Genomic DNA, 21,508 nt, shown 5'->3' with positions numbered 1-21,508 from the left:
TTGGATGGGCATGGCCAGTGTCAGGGAGGTGGAGGAGGTGACAGTTCCTCACCAGTGAGAGCCAGCAAAGGGCTCCTTGTCGTCCTGGGTGTGTCCTGTTCCACTGTGGGTTTTCCCTCCCAGTACCAGAGATGCCAAATTGAGAGGTGCACGCCCTCTTTCTGCTCCCTGGTAACATAACCCTCGTGCTCTTTCATTTTTTGGCCTGTACTTAAAGGCAGCACCATTAAAAAGAGGAAATTTCATTTGCTGGACTTGAAGCAGAAAGGCTGAAAATTGAATGTTTTCCTGAAGGATAATGATTACTGATTTTTTTTCCACCTAGTGGTAGTACTGTAGTTTGTTTTTGTATTTTAAATATGTCTCCTCCCTCAGATTTCAGCTTGGGATGGAGTCCTACTCACTCTGTGCATCTCATGCGGGTTGGAGGATGTAAATCCACAGCTCTGAGTGAATGATGTGAGAGTTCCTCTCCAAATAATTTTCCATTTCAGTCCTCAGGAGCAGCTGTGCTGAAAGGCTACCTGCCTTCATTTTTCATCTGAGGTGAAAAATGTACTCCAGCATGTCATTCTCTAGCTGGAGGCAGAGTACATGACACATTCTCCCCTCCCTTTTCCCCCTGTGCTTGAGCCAAAATAGAGGTGAGCAAAACACTCCTTAACTAATAGAAACAGTGTTGGCTTCTAGCTGCAGCAAATTTGTATTTTAGCACCTCATATGAAACCAATTACATTAATGAGGGCTCCAGTTCTTAACTGGGGGTTGTTTATGACAGGGAGGGTTTCAGTTCCTGCTGCAGGTCTTGCACCATTGCTCCTGAAAGTGCCATCTGCCAGCTTTGGAGACCCAGAAATGCTCCCTGCCACTATTGTGCAGGGAGATTCTGGCACAACTCTGGGGCGGGAAGCGTGATTGCAGCTTGGGAAGCTGGGAAAATTCACTTTCTGTGTCTGTTGAGCTTATGAAAGGCTGAAATTCATTCTGTTTAATATGGTTACTGGGGGAAAGTCAGAGTCCATGCTGTCTGCCTTAGGTGGTTTATTTAGAAATTGGATTGCTGGTGGCTTTCTGTCTTGTGAAACACATTTCTGAATTTCATTCAAAATCCCTCAATTCCCAGGTAATGGGATTCTGGATGGTGAGTTAGGAGATCTAGGTTTTTTTTTTGTACTTCTATCATGTTATTCCAAATGATATTACAGGTGGCACATGTCAGAACTCTGTCATTTTGTCACCCAGAGATGGAGCAGCACCTTTGAAAAGCACTCTGAGATCTGATGTTGGGAGTTCCACACCCTTTCTGGACCATAACCTAACCCCAAGACACATTTGAGTGCACTCTGAGGCTCCTGTGTATGGCATGAATGGCTACAACTGCATTTTCTCATTTAATTACTTTTCACCTTGGGCAAAAGCATCTCTGTAAAAACACTGATAAAATAATTCATGTTGTATTTAATTGTCCATGTTTGGATAAAACATTTTGCCTGTTCCAGATCAGTTTTTTTGGCCCCACATAAGTAACTTAAAGGAGGAATAGTAAAAATAACATCAAATGCAAGTTTTCATGGGCAAAGAAAGAAGCCCATATAATTGTAAGGCTTCATTCTGATTTGCTATTCTTTTCAAAGTGTAATTTAAACCAATGAGCCATGCAATAAAGAAACTGAGGTGTGTTACCAGCTTATGATTTATTTTTTCACTTAATGAAAAGAACTGAGGAATTTTTTTGAGTTTATAGATTATTCTGAACTTCTGCAGTCACTTACTTTGATTATAAATGGTTTGGATGCTGAAGGCATTTTCCAGGATTTAAATATGCAGGAAAACTTCAAATTAAATCAAATGACCAGTTGTGAGACTTATTTCTCTCCTGCACCTAGGATGGTGCTCTAGAATGCCTAATTTTCCACATACTAGAGAAGTAACTGCTGTAAAAGGAGCAGGAATTGGTTATTCACATGGAAAAATAGTAGAGTCACAGTGTGGTTTGGGTTGGAAAGCTTTAAAGCTCATCTCATTCCAGCCCTTCCACCACCCCAGGCTGCTCCAAGCCTTGTCCAACCTTTAATTTTTGTCCAGGAGGGACAGAGAACCCATCCCTGGCTGCCTTCCCTTGTGGACTCTGGTCTGGAGCTCTGCTCTCCTCAGGCACGGTGGGGATGCACCAGGGGATCACCACACTCCAGCTGCCACCTCCCCCTTGACAGCAGGAGCAGAGGTGAGCTCCTGGAGCAATTCTTTGGCAAGAGACTGGGGGTTTTCATGGCAGGGCCACCACAGCAGTTCATGAGGCCAAAAAACTCAAGCAAAACAACCAGTGTGGCTCCAAGCTCAGGAGGGCTCTCCCAGCTGGGTGGCAGTGCTGGAGTGGTGATCATGGCTCAGGGGTGAAGGTGATGCCTCGTTCAGGCTGCCCTAGAACAGAGGCTGGGCAGAGTTCCAGAATAAAGCAGGGATTTAGTCAAAGGATCTCCTCCATGGATCCACCTTGGGCAGCACAAGAGCCCAGCCAGGGCTGCACCCAAGATGAACCCAAATGGTCCCAAAATGCACGAGCGCTCCCGGGGTCTCTCCCCTGGCTCAGTTCTGCTCCATTTGCACCTTGCAGTTCATTGTCCCATTCCAGCTTTAGCCCAGGCACTCCCACCCTGCTTGTTTTTCTCTCTCCAGCCCACGCTGTTTGTGCTCCTGGGCTGAGCTTTGGATCATTTGTCCTTGGTGCCCAGCTGGAGCAGGAATTGTTTTGTCTCCCTGCTCTGTGCAGAGCTCAGCATCCCCTGATATGAAGATCAGACCCACACACTAAAGCAGCACAGAATGTGAAAAATAGAAAAGCGAAAACCTGAGGCATCAAAGGTGCCAGCTTGAGGTTGATAGTTGGACTCAGTGATCTTAAGTGTCTTTTCCAGCCTTTACAATTCTTTGATCAGGCTGCTGAATTCTGGAGCTACACTGGAGCTGTTGCTGTTGAAGCCAGGGGCAAACCAGAGATTCTGGGGTGGGGGCACTGTTGGTTTTTGGCCATCTCCTGTAGAGGACATAAAGCAGGATGGAGGGGCTCCACTGCCCAGAACTGCTCCAGCCCAGCTGCTGAGTCACATTCCCAAAGATTTGATGGAATACGTGGCATTTCTTGGCATTTTGTTGCATGTTGCTGCCTTTAGCTATGGGCGTGGAGTGATCTTTGCAGAAGACAATGATTGATACAGCTTGTGGTGGCACCTGCTGTGCTTTTTAAACACCCTTCTTGAGGGTGGAAAGTGTTAAGGAAGCTGAGCACAGGGCAGCTTCTGCAATGCCTTATTCCCAAAACCTTGCAGTTCCTTTTGGTGCCCACTAAAAAGCAACTCGGCAGCATTAGTGATAGACAGCTGAGTATAGAGCTGTTTTTCACATTTCTCTGGATCTGAGGCACCAACAGAAGCATTTCCTCTTGCAGCTTGATGCATCAGTTGGGTTGAGCTCTTCTGCTGACCAATACAAACTTTTTCTCTACAGATATCTGTATATAATAGGAATATTCTATTTATCATTGTTTCATTGTGGCCAGGCGTCACTTTTGAGAAATGAGCATTGCATATCTCAAAGCTTGAGTCCTCACTTACCTGACAAGGTTTTAGGGGTTTCCTTACTGTTATTATTTAGGTTATATAGCAGTGCTTAGAAGGAATAAATGGGCTTGGAAGCCATCTCTTCCAGCCTAAGACACTTTTATGTCAGTTTAGTCCTTGCTGAAGAAATAGATTAAGGAATTTCTAATTTATTTCACATTAAAAACATCCCCTCCAAGTGTATCTGTATGCTCTTGATGCCATCTTAGTCTTCTGCATGTTTGAGAGCCTTGAATGCATTAACAGCCTAAACCAAGTTATTACATTAATCTCATGAAATCAAAGATTCATATCTTTGACTCAAGGTAAACACCATCAGCAACAGAGAAATTGAGCAGACGGAAATGTGTTTCAAAACTTGGGAGGCGTTTTTTGCTGGAGATTTCTTTCTTAGATATGTTAATTCTGCTTCAGTTGGAGTTTGTAAGTTCCTGCAAAGTACTTTGTGGGGTCTATTCTGGAGATGCTTCTAGTTCTTTGCAGTTTTATAATGTTAACAGTTTCAGTCTTTCTGCACTAGAAACAGCTTTTTGGGTTATCATTAGCAGTCATGCATCTGTTCTTGAAAATCTGGCTGCCAACTGCAGTTGATGGAATTTGTGTCACTTCAGATTCCTTGTGTGATTTGCCTCAGCAAAGGGTTTATTTCAAGCAGTGGAACCTGGGCTCAGAACTCGTGTTGACGCCATTTCAGCTGCAATGTCCTGTAGCAACTCCTCCTCTATTTGTCTGGAACCGAATAAATCAACAAGCACTGCTGCTTAGAAATAAAACCTCATTTTACCTCCCACTGGTCACTTCTGTGCTCTGCTGCCTCCAGGGACGTGGGGGTTTTCCATGGCAGTGAGAGATTTCTGGCTGGAGCAGAGCATTGAGGAGCAGTTGTGCTCCCTTTCTCCTTAGACCTCTGGGCTGTCTCAGGAGATGCTCTGCCCCGCAGAGCAGATGTTGGAGCATCCTGGTCCCAGGCATCCCTGTGAAGCTCCCATAAGGTGCTCGGGTAGGGATCAGTAAGGATCTGAATAAGGCACTTGTGCTATCTCAGAGCTCCATCAAGGGTGGGCTTTGTTTTCTCAGTTTCTCACTTCAAAACCTTAAAAAGTGAATTTTGACCCCTCTGCAGTTGAAGCAGAGGGAGAGTGGAAGGTTAGTTTGGGACAGTTTCCCAATAACAGAAGTTAAGTAATTAACATATCCATTGGAAAAAAAAATCTCTTGGAGCATTTGCCTTGGGTTTCCTCTGCCCACAAATAAAGACCATCTAGTTTGCTAAGCTAAATGTTGTCTTTATATTGCAGAAAATGTTGCAGAAGAGGCATGGTGTGAGGGAGTGCATGCCAAATTTCTCTTGGTATATTCATCATTATGCAGAGTTGGGGTTTTGGTTTGCTTTTCTAATTTCTTTTTCCCCTTGGTTTCTTTTCATGGAGATTGAGTAAAGAACATTCTCAGATTTTTATCTTGTTTGTTTACAATCTGGAGGCCAGCTAAGTGCAGTGTAAGGCATGAAAAGGTATTTGTGGTTGTGTTCTTTCCAAGTGGAAAACAAGCACGCTGAAGCCAAACACGGGAGAAACCTGCAGGAAGAGAGAGTCGAGTCAAGGGAGTCAATGGTTCAGTGGCTGAGGAGCAGATTTTCTTGTTATTGTCCTGGACATTAGAGTGTTTGCTCACTGGGTTCCATGGAGTTTTTTCCCTTTTGTTATGACTGTTGTCAACTGGGAACTTTGTGCAGTTGCAAGGTTCGTGGGCTGGATTTTGTCCTGTTGTGAGAACAGCACCAAAAGCTGTGATGCTTCTGAGAGGCTGGTGGCAGAGTGCAGCACATCCTCTCTCCTCCACTCACGGAAATCAGTGCCTTAAGATATTTGAACTCCTTTGAAGCTTCTGATAGAAGTGTTGCTCTTTAGATGTGCTGGTGTCAAGATAGGAGAGGGCAGTCAGGAGAGTTTAATCTATTATCAAATGGCTTTAGCTTCCTCATCAAGAGTGTGCTCTGCCAGCCACACACACCTCAAAGCCCGGGGTGCAGAGCTGCAGAAATGTCTTCAGAATGATGGCATCTTACAAACTGTTCAATAAAAATGTATTGCACTTTTGTGTAGTTAAAAAGCACAGACTACAGAGGGGTGAGTGATGGAGCCCAAGCCTTTGATGAAACACTTTGGAATAGTGGTAGGAGACTTTGGAAGTAAATGTTGCTTGACTTCTGCAGAATAAACACTTTTCTAGGAAGCTGGGAGCAGTATAATGAAATCATATCAAAAAGGTTTTGCTTAATTAGGTGTAGCCAGCAGTTACCTGCAAGAATTTTATCTGGTGATAACTTATTTTAGAGATAACTAATTAGAAATGTCCTGAGAACACTTAGAGCTTTCTTGGGTTTTCCACTTTGGGCTCTGAGTCTGCTGCACTTTGTAATGAACAAAATGGTTTCTTGGTTAATGGACTGAGGTTTATCTGATGTGTCATTGCTTAAAGAATTAAAGTTGTTGAACATTTAGAAAAGTTACTACTAAGCTTGGAACAGAGTTGGGTTTTTTAAAAGTGCTGAAACAAAGCCTCAGTTGTGATTTGGCATCAATGAATAGTTTGAGTTGAGTAATTTTTGTTTGAATTTACAAGAAACTTTAATGACAGACTCTAATGCTGAGTTTGTCTTTTCAGGATGCAGCTGTGTATGTTTCCTTTCACCCACTCAGCACTAGATGAAAGATGAAATGCCCTATTCATGAAAAAGCACTTACATGGTACTTATGTACAGATGAGATACGTTTTTCCATCCATTTCAATGCATGTCTCACAGAGAAGGCACCGTATATGAGTCACAACAAAAAGAATTCCGATGACTCTGTTAAGATAGTAAAGTTTATGGAGAAAACTCAGCTTGGGGGTGGAGGAAAATCCCTTCTCGGCCACTAAAAAATCAAATGAGCAGCTGCGAGCATTTACGTTGCTCTAGAATTGCCATAAGTGTATTGTGTTTAAAGCAAAGTTAAGCCTCACATAGAATGGGTCCCCTTTCAGGAAAACTGCCTATATATGAAGTGTGAAGGTGTATCAGATGAATTCTAGTAGATACCACTTGGTTGCATTATTGCATGAAAAACCATTTTACCACAGCATGAGATAAACAGGCACCGAAGGCATTAAGTGATGCAAATTCTATTTATTCCATACAATGTTATTCATCTCTCAAAAGCAGCCTTAAATTAGCAGCCGATCTCTCACAACCCACAGGATTTAGCAATTTGTGCTGCACACCCCTTGCAAAATGGCAGAAAGTATTAGAGATCAGATGGTGGATGGAGAATGTTCCTCACTTTAAATCAACCTGAGGTGGCAGCTGCTAAAATCAAGGAAAATCAAATGTGTAAAAGGAACAAGATGGTAATCAGAGTAACTCATAACTGTGAGTTATGCCCACTATTTTGCAGCATGTCAAGGCTGAAAACGCTTGGCAGGACGTTGGAAATACTCTCAGAACATTTTTCCCCCACGTGCTGGTTCTGGACCAGTAATCAATGCAAGAGACAAAGATCTGGGCTTAAAATAACCCTTCAGCACTGACAGATCCCCTCCTGCAAACCCAACTGTGCTGCACCAGCTCTCCTCCTCTCCCTTGGGTGACAGTCAGCTGGCACACTGACTCTGAAGGTTTATTTTCTTTCGCACAGTGAAGTGATTCCACTATCCCAGGTTGCTCCAAGCCCTGTCCAACCTGGCCCTGAACACTTCCAGGGATGGGGAATCCACAGCTTTTTCTGGTGTTCAGGTAGAGTGATGGAATCACTGTGCTGTGCTCACCTAACTGAGCTCTGCATGGAGGGAAAGCCTCGTGTCTCTGTGGAGTAAGCTGCTCCAGAAGAGCTGTTTGAGTAAATTGCAGCCCTAAATTGCAGCACTATCTTTCCAGAGAGTCAATGAAGCAGCCTTGGGAGCCTGAAATTAAACAGGATTCACAGTGGATAGGAAGAAACAGGTAACTACAGAACAGCTGGGTCTGGGACTTCAGCTCCGTCAATACCAGACCAATTCTTTGCCTTGGGCGTTTTCTGAAGATAAACACTTATTTATTTCTGATTACAGCCTGACTGCAGGGAGGATGAGAGCTGTATTTAGAGATGATATTTTTTTCCCTCTTGCCAACCCCCAAACCTCTTCAGTTTGTTTGATAAAAATAACTGCAGTGGAAGAGCTTCATAACAGATTCAGCCTTCGTGCTCTGTGGTTCCCTGTTGCACTCGCACTCAGAACAGGAATTTGGCTGATTTGTGGGATGAGAGTGGGATGTATTCCTTGAAAGAGCAGGCAGGTAAGAATTTCTATTATTGTAAATTACTGTGATGTCCTGTGTTGGAAATAAAACTTCAGCAGCTGCTTGGTCATATTAAAAATGCAATACAAGCATTTATGGCAAGACCAGCCTTACCACATTCACTTTCTGCACCTGAAGTTGGATTTTGGGTGATCCCTGTGCCTTCCCAGGGAGCTCTGCTTATTTTTTTTTCCCATAAAATAAAAGAAAGTGCATAGGGCAAATTTAGACTGAACAATTCTCACAGATATGAAATCATTGCATGAATTGTTTGACTTTCTACATCTGTCTTCATCTAATTTTGGCACTGGTGTCTCTCTGGACATTTAAGTAGGTGCACTTTTTCTTAGGAAGTGGTAAAAATTAACTCCCAGTGGCACCAGTCCTTTATTCTGGCTCTTGGTGAATTGATCATTTTAATGAGGGACTGGCTGGTTTTTGTTAAATAGATGCAATTTCTGGTTGTGTTCTGAATGTCAGAACTTTCTAATCTGGCTCCAGATTTTTGGGGAAAGGAATCTGTGAGCCCCACAGGACGCGTGCATTGGCTTATCCTTGTTTCCATGGAAGGACCCCCAGGACCATGTGGGGTCTGTTGGGATGTTGCTCACAGTTACTTTGAGGATTGAAAATAAAGATGCTAAACGTTGACCATGCAGAATGATTTCTGAAAGTGGATTAAAGTGGCTTTTTTTTTTTATTGTGAGAAGAAATGCACTGGAGTAATTTATGTAAAGACACAGTTTTTTTCTACAGTGTGCAACTCTTTCATATTCAATATAAACCTGTCAGTGATTCTGTAGCAAGGCACTATGTGAGATGAATAGGAACTAAGGGAAGGGAAAAGATGAATTGCTGGAGCTGTTGCACATCGTAGGCAGCAAGTTTTGATCAGGAGTTGAGAAGCCAGTGTGCACTGCAGGCAAAATTCTGCTCCAAACATCCTCAGAAATGTATGAAAACAGCACTCTGCTCCATGTTTGTACAGAGGAAGGATTTAAACACATTGATGGGAGCTCTGCCCTGACACAGGAGCTCCAAGCGTGTGCTGCCACAGTGGCTGCTGGTGCTGCTGTTTTCTTCCAGGATTTTTGGACCTGTATTTCTGGAGAAATTGCTGATTTTTGGTTCTATTTGATTTTCCTGCCTGCAATTTTTATCCTGCAAGTAGCCCAAAAAATAAGGTTTTTGATTTAGACTGATTTAAATCAGAGAGACTAGAAATAAGGAACACTGAAGTCATTAAATATAATTGGTGGGTTGGTTTTTTTCCTGCTGAAAAAGGCTTTAATTTAAAAATGGGTAATACTGAGTTTTGTTATTTTCACATTCTCGAGGCAGACCAAACAACAGCACATCACAACATGTGGCTGTGGCATTTTAGGAGTGCAAGGAACTGGACCTTGGTAATTTCCAGGAACTTGCACAAGACTTTAGGTGCAATAATGCATTTCTGGGGGAGGGCATGACCCTTCAGATCCAGGTCAGGGGGCTCCCTTTCCCAATCCCCACTCTTTTTTGCTTGCTTCCAAGAATCTGTTTATTCAGGCAGTGTTTATGCCCTAACTGAGTGGTGATTCAAGCTCAGTAACTATTTCCTGAGCATTGCAGCCCAAATAATAGAAGTCATCCTTATGTGATTGAAATGACTCCTGTTATGCTGATTTTAGGGGAGTTTGCTGATTTTCTTTTTTTTTTTTTTTTTTTTTTGGCATGTGGAGCAAGGACTTTGTTCCATTCTCACATTTTATTTGGAAGTGTATGGATGAGGAAGGAGCAGATTGTGTTTGGATTAGATTCTGAGAAAGGAACCAGCTGGGTTGTGGAAGAAACCACCGTTGTTTTCTAGGCGAGATTGCTGATTCAGTGGTGATTCAGGAGGTTTTCTTTGGCTTTAAAAGGCCATGAAATGCATTCTTCAAAGAAAATTTTAGACTTGAACAAGTGTTCAGCAGTTGTTCAACAGGTTGAGTGTGTAACCACGGGCTGTGGCCACCTTTTCTTGCTTTTAGGATGTACCTGTTTTGCCATTGATTGCCTTGAAAATGGTTCCATGGGTTTATACAGCGTCTCAGGAGTTGCCTTTATTGATGATTCTTTAAAAATTAGGGTTTAAGTAAACAGAGCTTTACATAACTTCAGTCTGCAGGAGGTTGCTGAGCTTTGTAATGAGTCCTGTGGCTTTTCTAAATCACTGCAATTGCTTTTTGCTTGTTTTTGTTTTGTTTTGGGTTTTTTTCCCTTTTTTGTTTGCCAGAAGTTTGCAGAGCTCAGTGATTCATGATCCTCTTTTTATTGACATATCATCTTTCTGGCATCTTTCTGATTTCTCTGAGGTAAATAGATGGGAGTTCAGGCAAAGTTTATTTCCAGAAATGTAAACTCGAGGAGCCAAATGTGTCCAAGAAGCAGGAGAGAGAAAATCTATGATTATTTCTCTCTTTTCCTTACATAATGTTCTTTCTTTTTTAATTTAGCTTAGATTTTATTCCTGCTACTGGGCTATTTTTAATTGAAATTATCCAACCTGCCCACTCACAGGATGAACTTCCTCCTGCTGTACAAATACTCCATTACCCTTGTACAAATACTTCAGGTTGTGTGCTGCCTGTAGTCTGCTTCAATTCTAACCATTTCCAGTAAGCTTGATAGCTCAAAAATATCTGTAATTGTAAGGTTTTGCAGGTTTTTCATGTTCAGAGGTCATAAATTTATCCCGCCTGGGCTGAAGAATTGCTGTTGTACATGGACAGCATTGCAGTGAGTGATGGAGGAATGGAAAAGGAATTACATGGTTGGGCTGCATTGCTACTGAATATTGTTGGGCTTTTTCTTTCCATATGAAAATGTTACGAGGATTTCACTCCACCAGCCTCACTTTGCCCTTTCATGTTTCCATTCCTCTTGATGTGAGTCATGGAAAGTTTATCGTGGTAGGACTGTGGGCAGCCTTTCACTTCCAGAGCTGCATCTCTGTGACTAATGACAGCCTTGTCTTCACAGGAGCTTCTCAGGGGGAAACATTTCCACAGAGAAGTTCATTTCTGGAGCGTTCTGGAGGGCGTGGGATCAGCTTTGCTACGAGAATTCAAAAAACATCAGCAGTGCAAACTGAGAACTTGATTTAAACAAACCTTCTTGATTTGGCAGGGAAGGCACTTAGGCAGAAGGAATATTTATCCAGATTAGTGGAAACAATTAGGAGACTATGGATAGAATAACATAGCTGTTACTCTAAGAATGGCATTAGATATATTAAATTAGGAGCAATGTGATGTTCCTGGCCAGATGATTCAGCAGTATTATCTTTGCCTAATCTTTTATTTGGGTTTTTTTTTGGATGAAAGTGTTTACCCTTAATTTTATAGCATCTGTAGCTTTTTAAGTAGGCTTCATCCCATCTAATCTGAGAGCTGGTGGATTATTTTCCCACTTGCCTTAGACATGCATATTTTAGGTTATGAGCTGCCCATCAGGACTGATTTACCTGAAATCTTCAATTATATTGTGTGAAGGGAGGAAAGTGCTGTAGCTCCACTAACATAAATCCAGGAGAGCATTTATACCCCAGGATGAGAAATGTCCTCCTGGTGTACCTGAAATATGTTTATAAGAGGTTAACAACTACCTTTTCATGTGGTGGGAGGAGAAGCTGACTGTGATTAGAAGTAAGGAGGCTACGGGAAAATGTAGCCTGAGGAGCACCAGCAGAAGTTTGATTTATCTTATTTTAAAGAGTTTTGAAAGAAAGGAAAGCATATTAAATATTAAGGAACTGGTGACCTGGAAAACAGGTCATACACACAGGTATATGTGTGTGTAAAATCTGTTCAATCTGTTTTATCTTGTTCATAGAGGAGCAGAATTTTAGCTACGTGACTGAGCATATGAAAGTAATTGCTTTTTATAGTCTGGTCTCTTCTCCCAAGGGGCAAGCATTAGGACAAGAGGAAATGGCCTCAAGTTGCAGCAGTGGAGGTTTAGGTTGGATATTAGGGAAAATTTCTTCATCAAAAGCCCAGGGCAGTGGTGAAGTCACCATCACTGGAGGGATTTAAGAGCTGTGTGGATGTGGCACTTGGGGACATGGTGGCCTTGGCAGTGCTCAAATAATGCTTGGCCTTGATGATCTTGGAGAGCTTTTCCAACCTCAGTAATTCCATGATTCTGAGATTCTGTAGCCATTTTGGTTGCAGTCTTCCCTTACAATCCTTAAAGTGTAAGGGAAGGTATTTTATGAAATGTTTATTTAATAGGAATAATACAGAATTTCACATACTTTCTGTACAGTCAAAAAAAAACCATCCGTGTGGATGATGAAAAATCTTGCATGTTTTCTTTTGAGGGGAATGTCTCTTTTTACCCTATGGATGAGATGAGTGGGGCCTGGTGGATGCTGTATTTTCAGTGCTTTGGGGTGAGGTTTTGCTGTTTGCTTTTGTGGTTCCTGCCAGCGTTACCTGCCAGCCTCCTCTCCTGCATCCTGAGCCCCCAACAGCCCCTCCTCTCGTGGAATGCAGGAATTGTTCAGGGAAACTGCCATGAAAAGGTCTCACCTGTTTGCTATTAAGTTCTGTTGCATATAAATACCTTTGTTAGCTTGAGCCTGCTCCGGTTTGGAGCGAAGTCCCCCCTGGCTTCAGTGGGAAAATATTGAAATCTTGGAAAACTTTTCCTTTTTTCCCCCCGTTCCGCTGTGTGTCATCTTGTATATCCATGTTTCCTCCTCAGGCTATTCCCAGAGATCCTGATTTTTATGAGGAGGGCTGCTTTTGGCCAAGGAGCTTGCAAAGGTTGCTGTTGATTTCTGCTCTGTGGTTAGGGCTGGCACGCATTAATGTACAGCAGACAAATGCAGTATAGACGTGATCATAAATAATTCACCCTTCCCTTCAACAAGGGGAAATTACATGCTACATTATTCAATATACAAAGACACTGCTTGTTGTGTAAAGAGAGTAATTTTCTGCCAGTGAACAGCCAGCAGCTTTGCAGCTAAAATATAAGGAGACACACATGGTTTATTACCAGCTCAAGCCTCATAACCTTCCCTCTGCCTGCAGTCCACATCCTTCTGCTCTCAGGAGTGGAATACAAAGAGGTGACGTGTGCTGGTGGCTGGGGCTGCTGGGAATGTTGGATGGGAGGAACAAAAACAGGGCTCTGTAGATGTCTTGATTTCATGGGGTGAATGAGGGAAATGAGGGCTGGGGGAAGATCCTGCCCTTCTGGTGAGCATCTTTCATGCCATGGTAAAATGTTAGGAAATGAACTTCTATCAAAAACTGCTTGGGAAAGAGAAGGGAGTGGCACTAGGGAATTAGATCCTTTTATGTGTTTATTACAATTCAGTTTTTTTTATTTAATTTATGTGACAGTGGAAAATCATGGAAAATGGTGTGTTGGCAACTAGCAGTTATTAAAAAAAATGAGATCAATGTGTCTATTCTATTAGCTGAGTGATCTGTCATTGTCCTGTGATAGGTCATCAAACTGATCAGCTAATTAAGCAGCCTGATGCTGTGCTTGTGCAGGAGCTGGCAGAGTTATGGTTGCTGGTGGAACTTTAAATTTCACCTCATGACTGGTGTGATTAATATCTCAGCTTTACTGTAGCCTAAGCATATTTTTTTTTTTTTTTGCCCTTGTATCAGCTTCCTGATAAACAATTTTCTTCACCTGCCAAAGATGTAGTTAACATGCTTTTTCCTTGGCTTTGTAATATTTGTGGCAGATGTTCATGAGAAGTGTCTCCAGCTGGGAAGGGTTCAATAAATTCCAGTTCACTTTTTAACATACAAATGGACATAGGACAGAGAAGGTTATGTGGTTTTTCTAAGGTCCTGTGGTCAGCATTCATTAATGTATTTCTGATTGCTCTTTTTAAAAATTTGAGAATTGATGTCAAATACACAAGCCTGGAATTGATCCCATAAGGCTGTCTCAGATAAAGCTGTTCAGTCAGTGTCACTGAGCAGGTTGGTCTTTTCTTCTTAAAATAAAGAAAAAAATCCAATTTATCTTCCAGTCTTCTCTGTTAGAAGAGGACTGGAAGATAAATTGGATTTTTTCTTTATTTTAAATAGCCAGTGCATAGGAATTGGTCTGTGAAAATATACAGCAAGGAGCGGGAGAGCAGAGGTCTGCGAGGGTACTGGGGTGGATGTCAAATGAGAGGAGTTCAGGGCAGAAGGATTGCATAAAAACAAATGTGTAGAACATGATAAATGTAATTGAAAAGATGCTGTAGAGTGGGTTTTGGTTACCAGTTATTTTTTAGGTACTGCTTTAACCTTTTGCCTCTTCTTTGTGCTTCTTTTTTGAGAGGGGCTTTTTCACCTTCCCCTTTTATCTTTAGTGATGAAGGCCCTCATTTCCATCCCCCTTTTTTTTACTTTTTTTTTTCTTGAGCTATCTCTGTTTTCATGACTTCCTCTGTTGGATGTGGATGCTGCCTGAATCTGCCCTGACACTGCCTCTGTCTCTGGCCCCCTTTGCTTCCTCTCTGAACATGTTTGATCAGGGTCTTATTTGTGCCTGAAATATTTACTTGGGAAGTGGAAACTTCTCACTTCTTGTCAGGACTTCCCTTTCTTGTCCTTTCTCACCACCATTGGTGGTGTTTGGACAACCACCAAGGTCTTTCCAACCTTGGCTCCTTTCCATAGTTCCTCTTTTTCTTTTGGATGTTTACTGGGGGGATATTTTACACATAAGAAAGCATAAACATTCTAGGTTTAAAATGACCCATGTGAATCTGATTTAATATCTCTCATTGTTCAAGCTTCTGTCGAGGTCATCACAGCTTTGCTCCTTTGGAGAAGTTTTTAGGACTTGTCCCTTTGAGAAGTCTTGCACTGATTTCTTTCCCTTTGGTTTAAATATAGTCAGTAATGATTATGCTGTGATTTCTGTCTGCCCCATCTGGCTTAGAGAATAAACTCATTAAGGAAATGAACTTTTTTGGGGTGGAAGAAAAGCATTTTGCAAATACTTTTGTTCAATATTTATCTAATTATTCTTGAGTCCCTGAGACACAGCCTACTTGCTCTGATTGCAGAAATCCTCCACTATGTGACAGTGTTCAGTGGGAGAAACATCAGAATACAAATAACTTTTACAAAAGCACTTTGTAAAATACAAAAATGCAGCCAGAAGGATGATGATAAATGTGGGATCTGAAGTGACTGCCCCATTTGATCAGGACACTTTTGTAGGAATGAACCAGGAGTTATTATCTAGAATTATAGCAGTGTTGCCTAAGCATTAAAAATAGGTGCTGATAGAGCTAAAAGCAAAACAGTCAAATTGTGGGACTCATAATAGTAATGATAATAGTAATGATTATACTTCTCTGATTTGGTGAGTAATAAGAGAAGCCATCATTTTGTCCAGAAACCTGAGATCCTGTCATTAGCCTTTTCCTTGTGTCTGTCTTTTGATCCCTTCACTTTGCTGAATGTTTTACTATGGCTTTTGATTTTTTTTTGTTTGGCTTTTTATCTCCCATGTTTGAAAGGAGATTGTTACTTTATCCCTGCCTCAAACAAGGTCTTACCCCACTTCAGGATTGCTCATTTAAGGTCCTCAGGAGCAGATAGAGTGTAATTATTTAAACCTGTGTCACTGGATACTGTCCAGAAATGCTCCCATATTTCAGGAGCAGATTAAGATCGGTTGGGTGGGTTAGTGAGTCGTGTAATGTTACCTGTAGCAGCAACCAGTCACTGATGTGAGCAGATGGGTGATGGAAAATCAGGGGCAGCTCGCTGTGAACCTGGAGCCAAATGGGTTTAATATCCTGAGTGCTCTAATTAACAGACTTGGCAAACGACAGGCATCTTTCAAATAGGAAGCTGAAATGACTGGCGGCAGGTTGGGCTTTGCTATGGCTATGGATGGTGTGGATATGATGTCTGAGTGTGTATAAATATCTGGGTTTGTTTCTCTAGGTTGGACAATGCATCTCTTTGGAGCCACCTCTGGGAAGATGAAGCTTGCAGCAGCAACAGCAGTGCGGTTTGGAACCTGCTTGTTTTAAGGGAACCTGGAAATTTCTACCCATTTCTGCCTATTCCAGCATAAAGCAGAGGAAAATGAGTTATTTTTATTTTTTGCATATTTTCACACTACGTAACAATTTTTTTTCCTTCTCATTTTGTTCACTGGGAAAAACTTGAGCCAGTTTTGTAGCTGATCCATACTTTGCCACATTCCTCTTACTGAGCCAAATTCTTGGGAACCACATCCAGAGTACATCTATTTTTGTGTGTTGGTGGTGGTTGGGGCTTCTTTTTCTTTCTGTGACACATGTCACTTTTTATTCTGTTTTGAACCTGTCCTTTTGCATTGCTGAGTAGTTGTAGAACCACTCCAGGAATGAAATAATTTCAGACTTGCAGAAGATGACTCATATGCTTCAGAAACTTTTTTATGGCTGTGCTTGGCTCATTAACGTAGGAGTTTAACAGTAGTAATATGAGGTATTGCATTAATTGCTGCATACATTTATTACCAAATGACTTGCACAGACAGTGTTTCAGATGCCGTGGACCTGATCACAATAACCAGAAGTGTCCTGTGTGCAGAGGAGAAAATAAAATCCCTTTGTACACCGACAGCAAGCAGATGAAGTGGCTCGCGGTTCTGGAAGTGAGGACTGATCACTGTGAGAGCTGGAATGGGTTTTTCTGCCTGAGGAAGGGGAAGCTCTGCAGTTTGATGTTTGGGTTGATCATAATGACTCTGGTGATGGTGTCCTACATACTGACTGGAGCCAAGCATGGCCTGCTGCTGATCCCATCTCCCTTCCATTACGGAGCTTTTGCTAGCAATCCCAGCTTAATGGACAATGAAAGCCTTAGTGACATGAAAGACTATTACCAGCCTTCAAAAATGAATATTTCATATGTAAAGGATTATCCGAGCATTAAATTAATTATTGACACCATTACTTCAAAGATAGAGTTTATAACGAGGCAGCGCCCTGATTTAGAAGAGCTGAGGAAGCAAGAGCCACATGTAAGTATGAGCTGAGGCGTGTCTTAAACTGCTTTTTACGTCCTTATTTCAAGGCTTGTGGATCAATCTTTTGCCTAGATATAAAAAAGTGCAACTGCTTGGATGTTCATGCAATGATTTACACCATCTAGAGTCTCCTGATTCACAGCAGCTGAGGAGTTGATATTGTAGATCACATCCCTCTGAGTCATGGGCAGGATGGATGGGTTCTATAAATGGTCTTGACACCTGAAGCAAAAAATCAGGCAGTCTTCTGGTAGCTGTACAATGTCACTGAACTTTTACCTTCTCTCATGCAAAATCATTGTGACTTACATTTACCCGTCACCTGAAATGATAAATAAGATAAGAGCCTTTCTAATAACTGCTTGCCAGGGCGCCTTCCTGAAAATCATTGCAAACCTTGTTGTATTTCAGAGTTAAAAACTGGAAGGTAATTTGATTGGAGTATTGGGTGTTTGACTTTAAAAATCAGTTCCTGGGATTGCAGAGGAGTTGGGGTGATTATTGAGGCCCTTTCTGGCCTTAAAATAAAAGGATTTCTAAATAGTTGCCTCCCAGCCCAGTGGGTTGCACAGGATTTGGTTCATCAGAAGCAATGAATGGGGCCAACTTTGTAGGCAGAAATATTCAGGTAGTGTTTCTGTTCTCTCACCGTGCTAAGTAAGAAAAGTAAGTGCTAAGTAAGAAAAGTTGATTGCTTGCTGCCTTGACTGAAATTGTTGTTCTTTATGTTGCAGATGTTTTCGGTAATTCCTAACAAATTCCTTCCAAACAGCAAGAACCCTTGTTGGTACGAAGAGTACCGCGGAAACACAACCACGGATCCCTACGCCACCAACTCCTACGCACTGTACTCCAAGCGCTTTCGGATCATTTTTGATTACCTCAGGAAGGTATTTTGGAACCACTTGTACCACTACAAGGACAAGCACTACCGCCTGCGCTGCCTGCCACACTTCTACATCATCGGGCAGCCCAAGTGTGGCACCACGGACCTGTACGACCGCCTCCGGCTGCACCCCGACGTTCGCTTCTCGGCCATCAAGGAGCCCCACTGGTGGACCAGGAAACGCTTTGGTGAGTCAAAATGTCCTTTGCTAGCCAGGCAAGTTGTCCCTCTTCAAATTCTGTAAGTCTTTGGGATGAAGTTTATAGATTTGCTGTCTGTCGGCTTGCCTAGAAACGGCTGGAGTTGGTGTTTTTGAGAAATCCAGGTGGTGGGCGCTCAACCTGCTCTTGTTCAGTGGTTTTTTGGGATAAGCCTCTTGGGAAAATGCCCATTTCATTTGGTTTATTTGCAGCGGTTTGGAAAATCTAAAGGAAAACAAAACCAGTGCATAAAATCGACCTTATGAATTTATGAAGGCAAGAAGAGAAACTGTTAGGTTGTCATGGGGGAGTTGAAGAGAAGCAGTGATAGTTTTGTACTGCAAAATTCTGTAAAGCTTTTCTTACATCAATAAATTATGGGTGACTATTTAAAATTTCAGTCCTTATGGTTCAATAAATACAGCTGTGGCAGGAGCTTCATTAGTGCCCCAGCTCTGGGCAACACTGATCAGTAGAGATGCTCTGCATGAGGAATCTCTCTCACACTGAGGGCCCTGCATATATTTTTGATCCTTTTTCTGGATGATATCATTATTTCCATCTCTGAATGCAGACTTGACTAGCTGGGGTTGTGGCCAACTGGAACAAAAGGCATCCATCCCTCGTGATTGCACCTCCAAAGGGTGTCTCAGGGCAGTGGGGCTGAGCACAGAATTTCATCCATCTGCAGAGTTTTTTTCCTTCTTCTCTCTCTCTGGATGCTGAGGAAGGTCAGTCTTGTGGTTAGAGATCAGATGAGCTGCAGAAGAAACATTTGAATTTCCTAACTGCTCCCTTCTAGATGTGGATGAGTGTTGTGCTCTCTGTATTCCACCCCAGGCGCTGGATTTTCCTCTTCTTGGGTCTGGCTGTTAAGTGCTGGTTTGCCCTCACTTTGTATGACTTTGGTATCAAAGATCAAAGACTTTTCAGTGATTTTACTGTTTCCAAGAGGAAAATTCTGCTTATTTTGGTGACATTTTAATTTCTGATTCTCATTTGCTGTTGCTTTATGGCAGACATAGACTTTGGAACAGGAAAAACTGGCACTGGAGTGTAGATGAGGACTTTGATCACTACTTTCTTTTGGTGCTTTTCTAAGCTTTCTTAGAATGGGAAAATGATAAATATATGTGGCTAAAGGCAAAAAAGGACACTTTCTGAGGCACTGGGACACTGGCAGTGCTACTTCAAATTCTTCATTTCTCCTACATGTCGTCTTGTCATTTCCATCTTGTTTCCCTGTGCCCTGGATCCCAGAAGAACCTTTGAGCTCCTGCAGACAGGGTTTTGTTCCTTGCTTCTTGGTGAGGAGCTCTCAGCCACAGAGGTGGGATTTCATGATTTTGCTGTTAAATTTTTAGTTTTCTCCCTTTGCAAATGCCATAAGAAAAGTTGCCAGACAAAATATTTTGGACATTTTCTAAATACGTTTTTGTAAACTAAGATGTAAAGCCACGTGATGAAAATGCAGCTTTGCTTTTGAGATAACTTAGTCCTGTTTGAGAAACACTGGAGGCACCAGTGTGAATTGAAGAGTGAAACCAAGCCAAGCCAAGAGAAGCATCATGGTGCTCCTTGAAGACCCCCGAGAAGGGACTTGTTCATCACAGTCAGCAGCTGACTGAAGGCAAAACGTGGGAATTATGGAACAGTTTGGGTTGGAAGGGACCTTTAAGCCCATCCAGTGCCACCCCCTGCCATGGGCAGGGACAGTTTCCACTATCCCAGGTTGCTCCAAGCCACATCCAGCCTGGCCTTGGGCACTGCCAGGGATCCAGGGGCAGCCGCAGCTTTTTCTCATGTTCAGATAAATTGATGGAAACAAGGGACTGTCAACAAAAACTGTGGAGGATTTTGTCTTCCATGGTAGTGCATGGTAGTGTCTTCCATGGCAGGAAAGGCTGAACCCAACTAAAACCTTAAACTAAAATGTTTTACACCTTCACTTACATGAACCTCAGCATAAATGTTTGGAATGAATTTTAGAGGAGGTAACGAACCCAGCCTCACTTCAGCAAGACTGGGCTCACCAAAGCTCTGAACCTGACCTACCAAGCAGGCAGAAGAATGTAAAAAATCAGGCTGGAATGCATCTAACTTGAGAACAAGGGTGAATTCCTATCTCTGTGCTGGCACTCACAAGCCTTCCACTTGCAGAGTCTTGTGGTCAGCCACTGGGGACCAAGTGCTGATCCTTGAAGAGAACATTCTTTGCATAATTCAGTTTTTTTGAAGTTGTTTTGTAGAGCTGGAGAATGAAGAAACATTGCAAAGCTCGTGGTCTCAAGGGAGAGGGATCTGTAGGGATGACATTCTGATCATCTCAGCTGTCTGCCACTGGAAATGAAAGATCAAGTTTATTCCTTGTGGCTCAGTCCTTTAATTTAAAGTACATTACCCAATGGTTACTATTTAAAAATTAAGAAAAGAAAAACAGAGGATATGACAAACACTCTCACAAGTGAAACTGAGACAGCCAGCAAGTGGCTATGACTCCTATGCTCCTGGCTATTAACTTGGTTTGGTTTCTAACACTTAAGCTGGACAAGAAAGTCTCTTTGTTCAATGGCATCCTCTGATTCAGTGGATTTTTATGAGGCTGACTAATTTCAGCTGAAGTTAAACAGTCCTCTGGGGAGGCCCCATTTCGCAAATCACTCCTTTCCCCTTCTGCTGGGATGGTTGATGCTCCACAGGACTTTGTCTCAGCTTGACTGTCTCCCTCTCCTGGCTCCTTGCCACTGTTCCTGTTCCCAGGAGTGGGGTGGCAACAAACCAAGGCTGTCTGTAGCTCCACGCTTGCACTTTTTTCCCCCCTCAAAACAAGTCAAAATATGCTGTTGAACTTTCTTCTACCCTCATTAAATCCCACTTTCCTAAAGGGGAAAATCAGAGGCAATGGACAAAAGAACTCCCTTGCTGAGCTTTGCTCTCACATAATTGCTAATTATTGGCCTTGTGGGAACAAGAAAGGGAGAGCTGAGAAGTTCTGTGTGGGGAGCATGTACAGCAAAAGGAGAAGTGAGACTAGATTAGGAAATAGGAGCGGGAATAGGAGTACAAAAATCACAAGATGCAGCTCAAGATGCTGAGAAACGCAGGGGGAAGGTGATACTGAACTCACCATGGAGTGTAGGGAAGGAGAGGAGAAAAAAAGATACTACCGTGGAGCTTTATTTGCATACCTGTGAAAGGAAAAAACCCATGAATGATTTCCCAGTGTGTGTTGATTTGCATATTTGGCATCAGAGCCTGTGCTCAATCTCAAAACAGTAAATCTAGTGGGAGTCCAATATTACTGCAATTTACATGGGTGCAAATGGAAATCTTATCTTCTATATTCCTTCCAAAAGCTAAATTTAGAAGAAGATAAATCCAAGCTCATTCATGCAGGGACTACAAAACAGAGCACTTAAAACATTTCCTATCACTGTGAATTTATGGTGTGATCATTCAG

General features: G+C 42.3%; 1 protein-coding gene across 2 annotated transcripts in view; it reads left to right on the top strand.

Moving 5' to 3' along the window:
- The window catches only part of CHST15 (carbohydrate sulfotransferase 15), a 45,023-nt gene that overhangs the window by 9,677 nt on the left and 13,838 nt on the right, over positions 1–21,508 (top strand). Inside the window, exons 1-3 of one of the 2 annotated variants that reach the window (XM_038140780.1) lie at positions 7,719–7,932; positions 15,888–16,956; positions 17,697–18,036. In XM_038140780.1, the coding sequence (XP_037996708.1) occupies positions 16,414–16,956; positions 17,697–18,036 (883 nt within the window). In that variant the 5' untranslated portion in view covers positions 7,719–7,932; positions 15,888–16,413. Of the gene's footprint in view, positions 1–7,718; positions 7,933–15,887; positions 16,957–17,696; positions 18,037–21,508 lie in introns of those variants that run through there. The other variant, XM_038140779.1, reaches the window with a different exon arrangement.

Source organism: Motacilla alba, chromosome 6, assembly GCF_015832195.1.
Source record: "Motacilla alba alba isolate MOTALB_02 chromosome 6, Motacilla_alba_V1.0_pri, whole genome shotgun sequence".
In the NCBI taxonomy this organism is placed as follows: domain Eukaryota; kingdom Metazoa; phylum Chordata; class Aves; order Passeriformes; family Motacillidae; genus Motacilla; species Motacilla alba.
This window is presented reverse-complemented; position numbering and strand designations above follow the sequence as displayed.